Source organism: Gymnoscopelus microlampas, assembly GCF_963454915.1.
Source record: "Gymnoscopelus microlampas genome assembly, chromosome: 3".
Lineage (NCBI taxonomy): Eukaryota > Metazoa > Chordata > Actinopteri > Myctophiformes > Myctophidae > Gymnoscopelus > Gymnoscopelus microlampas.
The window spans coordinates 28,631,666-28,647,459 of NC_139940.1; the positions used below are offsets into that span (position 1 = coordinate 28,631,666).

Here is a 15,794-nt window from a genome sequence, read left to right on the forward strand (position 1 = left end):
AGCTCTAAGCACACCTCAATCCACAGTCCTCGGTCCTGTACATTTCATTCACAGATGTAGCTATCATCGTCGTCCCTCTCCTTACCACATGCATTCCAGGCAACCCTGTGTGCGCTATGGCTGCACTGTACACCTTATGAAAAATGTTAAGCAGGTTGGGAATTTTAAAGATCACTCAGTACTGGGTGTCAACTCTGTGATGTCATATTCATCTAATGGTACATCCACCGTGTCATCTGTATATTGCAAGCACTTAGACTGAATTATGGTTAAATGATATAATATCTGTGCAGCAGTCACGGTAATCCTTTTGGTTTATACTTTTGGTTTGTTTTGTCATCGTGAGTGATGCTGTCCACAAGCATAGCGGTAAGAGGAAATGAACATGCGTTTTTCTCACTTTTGCCTCTTTCCACATTGGAAAAGAATGTAATGGAGGCTGCTGGTCTAAGCAATCTTGACAGCTGTGATGAACCTCAATGACCATGAAAACATACAAAGCACAGCACCTGGGACAGAGTGGCTCATTTTACCTCTACAATTGTTTCCTCTCCGTAATCACCAGCACTGATGCTGCCCTTACGCCCACTTCAGCATACTACAGAATATAACCGCTTTTATGAGGAAAATTAAATGGTTTTCGCTGAGTTCACTAGATCATACTTTTAACCATTTGAACTCCGGGTGAACTTACTTCCCCCTTTTGGTTTGCCCAAAGGGCAATACTTTATCTGCTGATTCTGTCGCTTCCTTGGATCTCCCGTATGTTTGTATTGAGACACATTTAGATATTATAGTATACCCATAACCTCACCATTGACCACTTAAACTCTGTTTACTTCATTGACTGGGGTCCAACAAGGTCTATACTTGGTCCCCTAATTTTTTCCCTCCATACCAAATCTCTTTGCCGAAAATAGCTTATCTACAAGCTCACAATACGCGACACGTTGTGAGTTTGTACTGGGAACTAGTCACAAGCAAGTGAAAAAGATCACTTGAGGGAAATTCTGTTCCTCTGGAGTAAAAGGGCATTTTCAGAAACTGGCAAGGAGAGATAATTTTTATATCAATATGTCCTAACCTGGTACTATTGATGATGCCATAAACAGCTATCGCAATGGAAAGGTGTAACCATAATAACAGTTGGGAACAACGTGCAAATGCAGTGAAATCATTATTTCTTCTCCACCCATCCCTGACTTCTATTCTCACCGATCCCACTCCCAGTTACTCCACCCTCTGCTTTACAAGTATACTCGCAAATGTAATGATATACTGTATGTTTGTGATCATGCATAGCCTACATCACTGCCACCCAGCAATGTCATCACTATTCAATTAGAAAAATTGTATAATACAGTATTCATTTCCTGTTCCATATTTAGTTTATTCCTATGCTTTCCCCCCACATCGAACCCCCCCCCCCCCCCCCCATGCTAAAACTTTGTCTAGTTGTGTATGTCCTTCTGTTACAGTATATCGTCTGTCAGGCAGAGACCTTGTACAGTATGTCCAAAACCATTGTTTTTCAGGAAATGGAAAGAGCCTGTGTTCCAATGGATCTAATGTAGTTATTATTTAGTCACAAGCTCTTGTTAATACTTTTTATTGGTTAAATATTTATACAAAAAAAAACACAGACAGAGTTAACCACTTTTAACCTATTTTATGCATGTTATTACAGACAAAAAATGTCCAAACATTGTTGAGATGCATCGTGAGCTTGTAAATAGCCTATTTTTGCTACTTCTGTGCAACACTATCATACGACAAAATATAAAAGGGCAATACATTATTAAAACACATGAAAAGATAAAATATGGAGATATAAGGTTTCTACCCGACAGTGCTCATCTGTTTTCTTGAATTGCTAAAGAAAGTTTTGAAAAAGAACTGCATTCATTTGAGTGTATAAGTCAAACAGTACAGTACACAGGGCAAATGCCATATAACATAGATAGATTGCAACACAGAAATCATATAAGATCTGTAACGTGACCATATGTCGTTCCACAGCCAAATCCCATCAATTTAGAAGTCTCCAGTGACATACCTACCTATTTGGCGGGCCTTGGCTGCTACACTAGGTATGCATTTTCAGGTCTGAAGTATTGAGCCTACAGCAGCAGATTGTATTACACGGCTCTTACTGACAGCTTTGACCTCCACCAGACTGATCTATACTCAGAGACAGCATGCTAGACGAGAAAGAGAGAATGAAGGAGAGGCAGGGCTGGGGGAGAGAGGAGGGGGCAGACAGACAGACAGACAGACAGACAGACAGACAGACAGACAGACAGAAGAGGGATGGAGGGAAAGAGAGAGGGAGAGAAAAGACAGACAGAAAGATGAGGGAGGTATAGCGAGAGAGAGAAAAGTCAGACAGAATGAGGAGGGGATTACAGGAGATGGGGGGCAAGAAAGGGCGAGAAACTAAAAGGAAAAACAATAGAGAAGAGAATGATTGGATCGAATGGAGTTAGAGGAAAGGACTGAAAGAGACGCACAGGAAGATCAAGAGAGCTGCGAAAAGTACGAGAGAAAGAGGGGGCAAGCGAGCTGATGAAAGGAGCGTATTGCAGGGGTCCGGGGAGAAAGAGCTGGGTTTCAACACACTGTAGAAACACGCTGGTTATCTCCCCAGCTGAGGGTGTCTGGGTTTTGACACCAAGGAGGTCTAAGTTTTCACACTCGGAGATTCAGAGAGAGAAAGAGAGAAGGTGGGGGGGGGGGGCACTATGGAGACTCTGGTTATCCCCCAGCTAAGGGGTCTCAGAGTTTAGACACTAGGAGGGTATTAGTTTTCACACACTGCTGGGGTAACGGGGGAGTCTGCCAGATGTCAGCTCCTCACCCATAAATCCTGCTAAATGGGCAGCCACTAGGTTGTGGTGGGTGGGTGGGGGGTATAGGCCTACTGCAGAGTAAAACTCACCTTTCTATCATCTCATGTACAGTGGTTGTCATTGTAGAGGGCTGAAGTAGCTGAGATCAAGTTCAGTTCAATCAACAGAAAATGTAAATACAACTGTAATTCATTTGCTACGATACCACATTCATCCTGGATTATCTCTCAGAAGAATGGCCGTTATGTATGTCGAAACTCATTTTGATTTAAAAAAATATCTACTTCTTCGGTTGTATTCGATCACAAGGAAACTCAATCCAAGCCTGGAAGGACTCCTGCCTGCATCTGTACTGCATTAGTATTGCAGGATTTTCTGACCAGTTTCCCTCAGCGAGTGCAGCAGTAGTGCAGCAGCAGCGTATGTCAAAAATGAACATTAGTTCAGTGGCTGCATCTGCATTTGTGGGAATATGAACCCATGTCCAATACACTGAGGCCATTCTGACATGAAATTCCACACCTTGGTCAATGAAAAGAGGAATTGATCTGTTTGGATAACTTGGTTTCACTCCCTCTGAGGATGCTAGAATTCACAACTCCTAGGCCAGATTTTTTATTACTGTTGAATGAAGACTGTGTTTCTCTGGACAGTATTCGGTGAAATCAGTCTCATAGTGAGACTGGCTCATATGAATTTTTGAAATTACACTTGCGGTTTTGGATGGCGGTTCACAGGCCCCGGGGTCATAAAACTCAGTAAACTTTCAATTCAAAATAAAGACATTTGAAGATTAAACGTTTTCATGCAACATAAGTATTTTTGAAGCTTGTTTGTCTAACAACTAAATGCGCATTTATTGTACCGTATAGTATGTTGCACTCCTAAAGTTTGAGCTTTGAGGTCAGCTGTCAGTCCTTCCCTCTCTCATAGAGAAACACTTCTATTCACCATGATATCTTGTACGTTACACAAACCCTCCAGGCCACCTGCTCAACTAACCCTAACCCTTCACTCCGAACTCCCCCACTAAAACGAACCCTCTATAGTACCATAACATGCAGTCCTTCACCCTCAAAGAGGACTTTAAGAAGTTTCTCCTTTAAATGTCCCTGAAGGCCAATCTGTTTTACAGGCAGTCACTGATCTGAGGTCAGCTTTAAAATGCTAGTCTCACCCCGACACCATGGAAGAGTTTCCCAAAAATCATCACTATGCAGCTCTATGATCAGTTTCATCCAGGTGCTTGGTGAATCTTTACCTCTAGCAAATTTGAAGGTGAAATAAGCTATCTCATCCCAGGTGCGTTCCCTTTCAATGTTTTTATGGTCCTTCAGGTTCAACACGGCTGTCAATTCAGGGAAAGCAGACTTCAAGGGTGCCATGGCCGACGGCCCATTGTTCCGAAATACCATTGGTCTGACAGCACGCATTATAACTAAGCCTAAACCTAAGCCTAACTCTAACCCTAACCTCACACTAACCAGAATTATTTTTCCCAGACTTTTGGGATGTCAGAATAATGGCCCGTCTAATTGGCAGCTACCGCTTCAAGCACATCTATGCTATTCTATTCCTTCTATTCTATCCTTGAATATGTCACAACTGTGTATAAATGGTCTGTAGAAATAATATTCCTCTGACGTTTCTTTGATGGCTTAACGTACATTATTGATTAAAGCGTTATGCTGTGGAGTTCTATGAAATGGTTTATCAAGACAGTATTATGTGCTGTATCAGTCTTGTCTGTCTGTCTATCAATCTACAATGTCTTTCATTCACTCACCATTTTCCTCTGGTTGCTGAGGCAGAAAGTGCAGATGTGTTTGGGTTGAGCTGATTGGTCAGATCCTCGAGTAGGGGAGGAAGTCAGTGCATGGAAGAATGGTGGCGAGGGAGCATGACAGGGCTGTCCATCATGAAGCCCCTCGCCCAATAGCAACACATTTCCCAGATGACTGATGTAGCTGCTGGCCAATCGTAACGTCTCAATCTTCGACAGCTTCCTATTAATCAAATTGAAACAAGATTTATTGGTATCAAAATGACATGTACTGATCTACACATTCTCATCCCAAGGCGTCACCTTTGACAAATTATCAGTAGTGTTGATATTGATAGAAAATGATGTTTAGACCATAACCCCAAAAAAACTAATTAAATCAACACTGTAATATCTACTTTAGTACTCAAGTTATATAGTGACAACTTAATAAAATCATATTTATATGTACCTGTATGAAGAATATTGAAAATAAAGAAGTTATGTGTTCCCAAATAATATTCTATATACAAACAAAACAGATGTACTGTAACTTTATTTTAACCTATAAGGCTGACATCACAAATTAGAATGTTTAGAACACAAACTTCAGGTACTGGATTATTTTATAACCATATATATGTATTATAACATATAATATATTATGCACCATCTATAAACAAATATATGGAGTTGAACTCAAAATGGGCCGCAGAACTATCACGTTTGATCCCTTAATTGAGTTCTAAGACATAAGTCTTTGTGAAAAAAGAACCCAGGGTCCTTTCATAATCAGTAGGCCTACAGGTGTACTCCATAACAACACAGTGATTAAATGCCTATCACAAAAGATAACGTGTTGCTGCTCCATCACATCCTGCTCTGTACCTGTCAGCAGGCTCAGTCGGGATGAGCGTACGCAGAGCGGTGAAGGCTGTGTTGACAGAGTTGGTGCGGTCTCTCTCCCGTGCATTGGCCGCGTTCCGCTGACGGATCTCCCCGTTAGGTCCAACGATCAGTCCGGGGGGCAATGATGGGGGCCCCAGCCGCCCGCCACCTACTCCTCCTCCACCACCACCTCCACCTCCTCCTCCTCCACACAGCTTCCTCTTCCTGTTCACCTTGATGTGAAAGGCAGACGGAGAGGAGGAGGACAGACGGAAGGCGGCGGAGTGAGAGGAGGAGGTGTTGGTGGTGCGCTCCTCCGAGCCCGACCCCTCGCTCCCGTTCTCCTCGTCGTCTTCGGAGAGCAGGGCGATGTCGCCGTACAGATAGCGCCCTGCAGGAGGTGCCGTGCGGAGCATGGCAAACGTCATTTCCAACGCAATGTTTTGCTGACAAGATCGCCTCAGCAAGTCTTCAGGCTTTCCTCCAAAGAGAAGCCCTTGATCTTGGAAATTTGCTGCTAATGTTCACTGTTTGTGATAGGACCTTGCTGAAGCTCTGACTCAAGATGTCCAATGCAGATACTGCCTTCTCTAGCTAAGCTGAATCTCTTGAACTAGGTGAGTCAGTGTAGATCGATGATGCCCTTACGATACAGATTTGGGCTTTGTTTATACCTTTCCTCACTCAGTGGTTAAGCTTTGAGCTGATCCCTAACTATTGTAGTCAAGTTCATCAACAAGCTGCTGTTTCACTGTTTCACAGGTGGTTGCAGGTTCAAATCCCTTCGTGACTCTCGTGGTTCAGACAATTCAAATTCCAACGACCAGTTGCTCCTTCAGTTAATCCTTTGGAAGAAAGCAAGATAAAGTCATACTGGCACAATGAAATGGCAGTTTAATTCTCTTTTCTGTATACCTCTATGTATCCTTTCTTTCTCTCTGTGTCTGTTTGCCTCAATCCAAAATGCAACAAATACTACTGTAGGTCTAGTAGCTTCAAGTGGCAATTTTCTGCCTGTGACTTTCTCTTTCTCTGTGTCTAAGTGTCTATCTCTCCCTCTTGCTCTCTTTGCTCAGTTCCACGTGTGCCTGGTGTCTGAGTGTTTCCGTATGCCTCTGGTCTTATAGCTGGTGGGAGGGCCTAGGGGCTTCTCTGCCCCTCCCTTTGAGCTGTGTGGGTCCCAGGGCTGCTGTCTAGAAGCTGGCTTGGGGGACCGGAGGCAAGAGGCAAACCATCGGCAGGAGGTTGTTTTGGCTGCTCAGCGCTCACTAGTTTGTTTCAGGGGAAGTCCACCCTAAAACTGAACTTGCATAATGACAACTGTGAAAACAATTTGAAAACTCATATTTGAGAGTTTTTCATTTTTGTTGATCCAAGTTTCACATGGATCCCTTATATGCTGGGTTGATTCCAGACTATGAAGTACAATACACTCTGGAATTGCAACAGTACATTGTTATCAATGTGAATCCTCAGAAGTTCACTTGTTGAGGAAAGATTTCCCCGACAGCAATGTAATATTGTTGAGGACCCCCTCGAAAACGAGATGCTGCATCTTAAGGGGCTTATCCTCCAGTGAATTTTCGAAATAAATAAATATAAATACTATAAATACTAAATTACTGTATGACCATCAAGCAGTCACATACTGTAGTGTCAGAGGCTGTATCGATATAAATTCACTTTTGTTTGTGTGTTTATCTGCCCCTCTTTGACAGTCTTGTAAAAAAAGAAACATCCAATCCACGTAATACATATGAGCCTGAGGTTATTTTAACATCAGATCAAAGGAATAAGATATGACTTCTGTTTTAGGGTAGATGTTTGCTTCATGGCTGCAAACCGTTTTTTTCATTCCAGCCTTATTTGACAGCCCAGACATGGAGCAGTCTAGAGACAGGACTGGGACTTGGTAATGTAGAAAGGGGAAGTGAGCCCACAGTCAAATCACAGAGTGTTCATTTAACTCTGGACCCTTTCTGGACAATTCACACTCTTGGAGTTAAATTGATATTTAGGATTGTACTGTGCAGCAATTGAGACTAATGTTATGATGTTTTGTTCGGCCTTCCCATTATAGCAAGAAGCAGAAAGGTTTAGGGGGAGTCTTGAAAAGTCCTCCACACACACACACACACACACACACACACACACACACACACACACACACACACACACACACACACACACACACACACACACACACACACACACACACACACACACACACACACACACACACACACACACACACACACACACACACACACACACACACAGTGTGCTGTGTTGGTCCCGTGACAGAAGGTTTCAAGCCGGGCAGCTGCAGTGGGATGTTAGGGCAGGGCTTGTGGCTGGAGCCAGGGATATTTTTGACATGGTCAAAGCGTTGCATCTATAAAAGTTGTGACGTTGAGGGGTCTGAAACTCAACCTGATCGTCTGCAACACACAGAGAAGCCACCCCATTCCCCCACTTTCCTGGGCTGTTTTTGGTACTTCTAATTGTTGTGTTGATTTGAAGTGTTTTGTTTTCGTTGTATAGATATATTTTAAGCATATATAATATATACTTTGTGCATAATTTGCTGTGAGTATATGCTTCATGCCTTGAACTTGAGATGTATTGAAGCTTTTAACTGTTTCACATCTTGAATGATTCATTTTTCTTTTTAACTTCCTGGAACCAAATTTTGCTTCTCAGAAATGTTGCCCTCAACTCTATCTGTTTCTCTATTAAATATTCTATGGGGAACATATGACCACTGAGGATAGCTGAGTCCGTTTGGGAACTGTTTGGTGTTGATTTCACTGGCCTATCTCATTTAGATGAACGACTCAGGCTGGGATCTTAGTGACAGAGGGTGCAGGGGTGGGGGTTGATCTGCGCCGGGATGGTCAAAGGGGTTTATACTAAGGGAGCTGCTACTGTACTCTCTTTACACTCCCTGAAACAATCTGTCTTCCTCTCAAAGTGCAGAAAGAATTGGAAAAGACAGTAAGGGGAGTACACAAAGGAGGGAAGAAAGGAGAGAGTGGGAGAGAGGCAGTGGGAGACAGGACATGGAAGGAGAGAGCTGAAAACTAAAGAACAGTAATAAAAACTGCTGTCAACTTCTAATAAATACCTGAGAATGTATCTACCCCTATTCTATTTTTCTATCTGTCCGTCCGTTCATACACACACACACACACACACACACACACACACACACACACACACACACACACACATATATATTATAGCGAGCCGCAACTTGAGAGAGTGCGTGTGCAGAGCATCCCATGGCATCATGTGTCGACAATCTATCTATCCATCTATCCATCTATCTTGTCAGGCATGCCTGAGCGAGCCGCCAGGCGAGCTACAGTAGTTCCACGCAGAGCATTCAATGGTCTTGTGCGTTGAAGAGTGTGCGTCTGAGTTGGCAAGCAGTGGACATAATAGGTTATCACCTGTTTCTAAATTTGCACATACGCAGGATGCTGAGTGAAACAAAACAAGCACTCCCCTGTCCCCGAACTGACCAGATTCCTCTCTCATAAATCGTAGAATTGTTTTTATTTCAACATGATTTGGAACCAGAAAGACATGTTTAACGAGAAATTAGACACTTGTTGGCAAAAGTGGGGGAAAAAAAGAACAAAAAAAAGTGACCATTAATCGTGAGACCTACAGTGGGATAGCAGCATCACTTTAGAGACTGCTAGTCTTTTGGTAAATGTCTACATGTCAGTGTGTGTATACACAGAACACATACGTATATGTACTGTATCTCTACCTACACTGCACATTTGTGGTTCTGAACTATTAAAACTCACTGGTGTGCCTTAGAGAAAGCGAAGGTTTGACAAATTGTCAAAAACCATTGTCAAACAAAATATTACAGACTAATTATGATCTTTCTAAAACTCAATTGAGCTAAATCATTTTCCATTAGTACATCACCATATTCTGATGTACATACATGGTCTCAAAGAGCATTTTAGAGAACCAATAATTAGCCGTACCTTGGAATGTTGTCTTGTCTTACGTGTGCAGTGGTTGAAGATTCAGAGCCACTGTGCTACTCAACTATGAGTTCTCTAACCCTCAATAATACATTATTGAAACCCCTAAACCGAGCTGCCATTGCCAGTATGCTTCTCATGTGTAGGTTGGCAGCAGTAAGCTGCTGCTGAAAACTAATAGCACAATGAATAATCTGTTCAAGTTACACAATGTTACAGTCAGCATTCATCATTCTGACTCTCTCTCGCCCTCTATTTCTCTCATTCTCTCCCCCCACTCTCTTTCTGTGCATGCTTGTCTCTGTCTATATATCTCTTACTCTCTCTCCCTCCTGATCCTCCCTCCATCCCCTCGCTCTTCATCTCAGTGTTTATTCTGGGGTGCTGACAGTGTGAACGGAGGCCAACGGCAGTCACCGTGGTTGATTACAGACAGGAAGTGCTTGTGGTCAGGGTGAGAGGGAAGAAGTGAAATAGGGGAGCAGGCTGGTGCCAGGTGGTGATCAAACCTCAATTCCTAAATGGAGCCACTGAACAGAAGGATACGTTCGCCTCCAGAACTTCCACTGCAGGCACCTGGTGAGAAGACAGGACAAGACAAAAACCAGCAGGCATCAATGGCACGCAGAGGCATCTCCTAACTCTTCAGTCTGCATTGATGAGTTTCCAGGTTGGAGATCACTTCACTATTCACTGTTTAATGGTGGCCTCTTGATGTGTAAAGCAACAACAAACCTATCTCAAACGAATGAAATACAATTCACAAACCGCAATAAAGTAGCTTTAAAGGCCTTTAGTCATGTTCAATTTTGATGTGACTAGTTCAAATATAGTGACTAGGGTAACTTTCTATTAAGGCCATATCTGTAATGCATCATAGATACCTTCATAAGGTATATTATAAAGCAGCCATAACGTGTTATAAGAGTTTCTATAAGCCTTCAATTGTCTTAAGGCAATATGATTAGTATAGCATAATACTTTATAAGGTCAGGTATCACAATTATAATTGCTCAACTCTTTTCGCATGAAAGGTTATAAGGTTATCATGGTTCTGTATAGCTCATTTTTAAACAAGGTTTAAATTAAAAAAAAACATAGAGTCTAGTAATATTGTGGCCTCTGTGTCCAATCTTGAACTATCAATAGTAAATCACAACCACAACAGAATGTCAACCCTAGATGGCTTGGACTACATTGAAAAATAAAAAATAAAATACAAAAACTAGTTCAACCTAATTATAAACACAATATAGAGATAAATGCACACTTAATTTAGTTGAAGCAAACAATAAGCTGTCATAGAAATGTTATGGCAAACCATAACCACACTCTCCACAAATGATGCTGAAAGTACCCTGATGTTCATAACATTATAACCTTTTATGCAAAAGGGGTAGAGCAATTATGATACCTGACCGTATTAAGTATTATAATAACCATACTTATAATGCAACTCTTAGCCACTCTTATAAAGTATATGCATGCATTACAATGTATTATGAAGGTATAACACATTATAATTTAGATATGGGTTTCATAGAAAGTGTTACCCAACTGTTTCATGCCTGATTGTGTATAAAAACTGAATTTGAGTATGTTTTTGCTCATGCACACGAAGATGGTGAGTTTCTTCGAACCAGGATCACTCACTGTGGTCCGTCATTATAGACTCATAGACATGCATTAGCATGATCTCTCTGTCATTTGCATATCTCCCAGGAGCCTGTGGCTGGTCTAACACAGTATCCCTTTCTCTATGAATTGCTGTCTGCAGGCTAGAAAACATTTGACTTGGGCTATAATGTATACTCTGCTATTTCCATAATTACACATATGGCTGCCGTTTCCCTAAAAATGTTGTTAGAAAAGGAAATAGTTACATTGTATTACAAGTAGAATTTGAATAAAACTACTAAAATATTAACCTTGCCAATGACAGATTCATCACATCACATCACATCACATCACATCGTCAAGTTTAGTCAAGTCTATTTAGTAGACTCTCAATGTGCTACAAAATAAAAAGCAAAGAAGGCAAAGAAACCATACTGATACAGATAAATGTTTTCCCATTATCCACATGCTTTAAGCCTAACTACAAGCTTCTGGAAGGGTCATACATGTTTTAGCCTGCTTTTAAAATACACTGTTGTGTGGTAGAGAACTTCATGTGGCCAGTTTATGACGTCAGACATTTATGATGTATCTGTGACGTATGACACCATATTTGGGCACGGTTTAAGCCTGATATGACCACCATTGAGACTTGTGCTATGAAATTAAAGTTAACTAGAAAATGTGCTCCTCGGAGCACAGGTCTCCGCCAGTACTGTTCCTGATTAATCCTGTCTTACCTCACTTCAAAAGATATAAATGATCTTTTGAAGTGACACACCTATTTATAGGTCTCTATTTCATCATGCGTCTCGCTAGCCAATCAAAGCACACCCTTTCAACATATTGTCATGTGTCACGTGAAGCTTGACCAATGTTAGCTTGGTGGACACACGGAGGGACGAGAATGAAAACATAGTCTCCTGGCGGAGACAAATATTTTAATAATAACGATCATATCACAGTCCATCACTACATTACCAGTGACATCATCGTTAGGCAGTTTATTTTTTATTTTTTGGGGCGGTGTAGCCGCCCCCTATAAGTGAGTTTTGGACACCGACCAAAAAATTTGTATACCCCCTAACCCTTCCATTGTTAATGCAAATCGATACTTTTGCAAAGTCAGCCAATCACATTACAGCTAGTGTCATCACCACTAACTGTAATGTGATTGGCTGACTTTGCAAATTCAGGACTGTGATTGGCTAGCGAAACACATGACACATGTGCAGCCCTATGAATAGCAGTATGGACTTTAAAAAAGTGATTTATCCTTTTTTAAAGTGAGTCGTGTTGTGATGACCACACACCGCCCACTTCACACTGGGTGTGATTTTTTACATTTCAATTTGTATTATTTTATTAAGAGCATTAGTGAGGACCAATTATATGACGATAGGTTGAAAATGGGTGAAGTCGTCCTTTAATTTAATAATAAAAAATAAAATCTACTGGAAATGAAAGCATGAAACAGCTTTTCAGAATCTAATTGGACTCTATATATATATTTAAGATGATAAAATGCATTCTTGGAGATATTAAATACAAGCATAAAACTTTATTGAGTTATTATGCGGACAATGCATCTTGATCAGCATGTTCAGGTTTTGGTACCCAGCATTGGTGGGTGAAATAGGCTTTCTCTCCTTGGATGTGGTCATTCATTGGATTGAGATAGTTTGCAGAAACGGACATGTATACTGTAACAGTCAACAGCATATGCTGTAGGACTGATATGAAATGTATTGCTGAATGCACCGCAAGTGGGAGAATATCAGCATCATGGACTCGGGCATGGCTGACCTTCGAGCTCCATACATGGATAAGACTGACTCATTGTGACATAATTGGGACGACAGAACAGCCCCGCCAGACCTTACTGTATATAAAGAATCACAATCTCAGGATTTGGTCATCACACCTTTGGGATATGTCATTTCCAGAACTCTAACCTCACTACCACAACAAACTCTGCCAGCTCTAAGCCTTTATCTCCCGCATGCTACAGGATACCAACCAGGCTCATCCAGACCCATACCTCAACTTTTGCTGCTTGTCACAAAGATATCCTTTGAATTGTCCGGTGCAGACATCTCTGGTTAAGTTCTAAGCGGACACCCTGTGGTTGGTCCTTAGACAAGCCAGTCAGTCCCATTTTCTTTGAGCAGTTTTTTACATCCTACACAAATTAATTTGCCATTGCATCTGTTGTTTTTTATGGGTAGGTAACCATGGTGAACTTTGTAGCACTTGCTCGTGTGCATTGGATGAACATACTGGTGCCCATGGGATTTGTCATTGGATGGTACATGGATAAACAGCAGGATCAGAAGCTAACAGCTTTCAGGAACAAGAGTGCTTTGTACAGAAGGGAACTGAAGCCTGGAGAGGAATATACCTGGAAGTAGACAATCGCCAGAGGCTGAAACGTATTGTCCTTGACCTTCACCCTCTGTTGTCATATACAGAAAAGAAAGAAAAGAAAGAAAGAACAAAAACAGTCTTTGGTTATGGTCCTATCCTGTGGTGTGGGTAAGATCATTAACAACTCTGACCGGGGCAGTTGCTGTACTGTGGTTAACTCTAAAAACAAACTGATAAACATCAAACAATTGTTGTGTGACCAATACATGTAATTGTTGTTACACAACCATTTCAAGAATTCTTCCCAGGAATGTAGTTCTCAAAAAGAAATGACTCCTTTTCAACATAATGGCATGTTTGAGACCTGTGGGTAAGATTCCAGAGAGTACTAGGGAGACATTAACAATGTCGGACATCATCTACAGTACCAAACAGCTGAAAGCTTTTATCAAAACATAATAGATACATTTCTATCAACATAATCACCAATTGTAGCTGCTTTTGATAATGGAAAAACTACCAGAAAAAAGCAAAAAAAGTCATGGTAATTATACCACACTTTAGGTGAACTTGTAATTGACAATGTACAACAATATCAACCATATAGATTCCACATATTGTATAGAGAACACACTGCTACAGTATAACTGACTGACATATGTCTGTTGTATCGTTAGCAACAGTCCACAGTATTGTTCTTAACGTTACTGACGTTTTTTTCCACCGCCTTTGAGACATAACGCATTGGGAAGTGTTACTGTATATCAAATTTCCACATACTGTACGCCTCACAATGGGACGAAAGCATTTAGGTGAGAAAATCGGCACTTTAACTTTAAGTTATGAATCAAGTACGTTTTTATTCCACGTCCTCTTAAAGGCCAGTCCACAGACTCCGTCACTCCACACCAATGATTCGCGACGCAACTCCTTGCAACATGCAACTACTTGCAACCATTATCCCCAATGGCAGTTGCAAGGAGTTGCATTGGTGTGGACAGGCCTTTAGGTTCCACACCCTCAGGCACCACCATTGAAGATAATGGCTAAACTGATAAAAAACATTACTGTATATGAAGATGATTAGGATTCAAACAAAGGTCATTCGTGTTCATTAACAAACGTCTTTGTCTGAACTGTGGTGACATCATAGATGAAATAGATCGTTTTTGTTCTGGCTTTTAACTACTCACATCCACAGATGAATACTGACTGGGCGTACCCATTACACCTCAGTGTTAATTGATCCATTTGTAACTCTGAGAGTGTACAAATGTAATCAATGGACCCATAAGGATTTACATTTGCGCTCTCTCAAGAGTTAAATGAACTCTGAGGATTTTACTGTGTACTGATTGGCCAAATCCTAGGGTGTATTAGTAGCATACTATACAGTATGTGGATTCTTAAATTGAATGGTGTTCCCCTTTAAAGAGGCAGCAGAAGCCCGGTAGTAGAACGCCATCTGATAGTCATTACCCCTCCTTTCTCCTTCTCTCGCTCTCCTCCTCCTCTTGCTATCCTTTCCTTCCCTTAGCTCAGACGTAGTATTCATTATTCTGATGAAAAACACCCCACAGCCTAGCCAGTCCCTGGCCTCACACACACACACACGAGCACGCACGCACGCGCACGCACGCACGCACGCACGCACGCACACACACACTTGAAAAGGCACGCAGACACACAACCCCCTAGTCTCAGCCCAGCTGAACCATTCTGGCGCGGGTCAGGAACCTGTCAAAACTCGGAAGCAGGTTTGGACCCAATACGGTACCACAGAGCAGACATCTAGAAGACAGAGAAAGGGAAAGAGAAGACGACACATAGAGAGAGAGAGAGAGAGAGAGAGAGAGAGATACTCCAAGGGATAATCAACTTAGCTATTTATCGTAGACCTTGGATGCTCGTTTGTACACCCTGTGCTGAAAGTGAGAGTGGGAGGGGAACAGGGGATAAAGGGGCTCGTTATGATGCCACCAAGTAGACGTCTGGAGAGGGTCATTACCAAAAAAAGAACTGTCTGCTGTCCTCACACTGAGGGGAGAAGAGGGGGAGGGGGGCAGGAAGAGAACCGAGAAGAATATAGGAATAAGTGGAAGAGAAGTAAAGCGAAGGAAAAGGGAAACAGGGGGGTAGAGAGATGGAGGGAGTCAAGGGAGGAGAGAGAGGGAGAGGGAGGGAGGGAATGGAATGGACGGAGGGAGAGCAGGAGGCAGCCTGTCAGGACTCCAGGCCGTGTGGTGTATTGCATGGGGGAAAGGGTCGGAAGTGTTGGCCCCAAACCGAAACACCCCCCCT

At 41.9% G+C, this 15,794-nt stretch overlaps 2 protein-coding genes across 2 annotated transcripts in view; one reads left to right on the forward strand and one right to left on the reverse strand.

Annotated features, from left to right (window-relative positions):
* Positions 1-6,567, reverse strand: part of scxa (scleraxis bHLH transcription factor a) — a 14,413-nt gene extending 7,846 nt beyond the window's left edge. Inside the window, exons 1-2 of the mRNA XM_084052489.1 lie at positions 5,500-6,567; positions 4,636-4,855 (exon numbers count right to left, since the gene is read on the reverse strand). Of these exons, the coding sequence (XP_083908615.1) occupies positions 4,636-4,855; positions 5,500-5,927 (648 nt within the window). The 5' untranslated portion in view covers positions 5,928-6,567. The remainder of the gene's footprint in view (positions 1-4,635; positions 4,856-5,499) is intronic.
* Positions 6,568-13,360: 6,793 nt separating this feature from the next.
* On the forward strand, positions 13,361-13,537 carry LOC311041449 (NADH dehydrogenase [ubiquinone] 1 beta subcomplex subunit 1-like; the record flags this gene model as incomplete). The annotated part of the gene is made up of 1 exon (XM_084051825.1): positions 13,361-13,537. One exon carries the CDS (start codon positions 13,361-13,363, stop codon positions 13,535-13,537), a length of 177 nt encoding a protein of 58 aa, XP_083907951.1.
* Between the last annotated feature and the right edge of the window lie 2,257 nt (positions 13,538-15,794).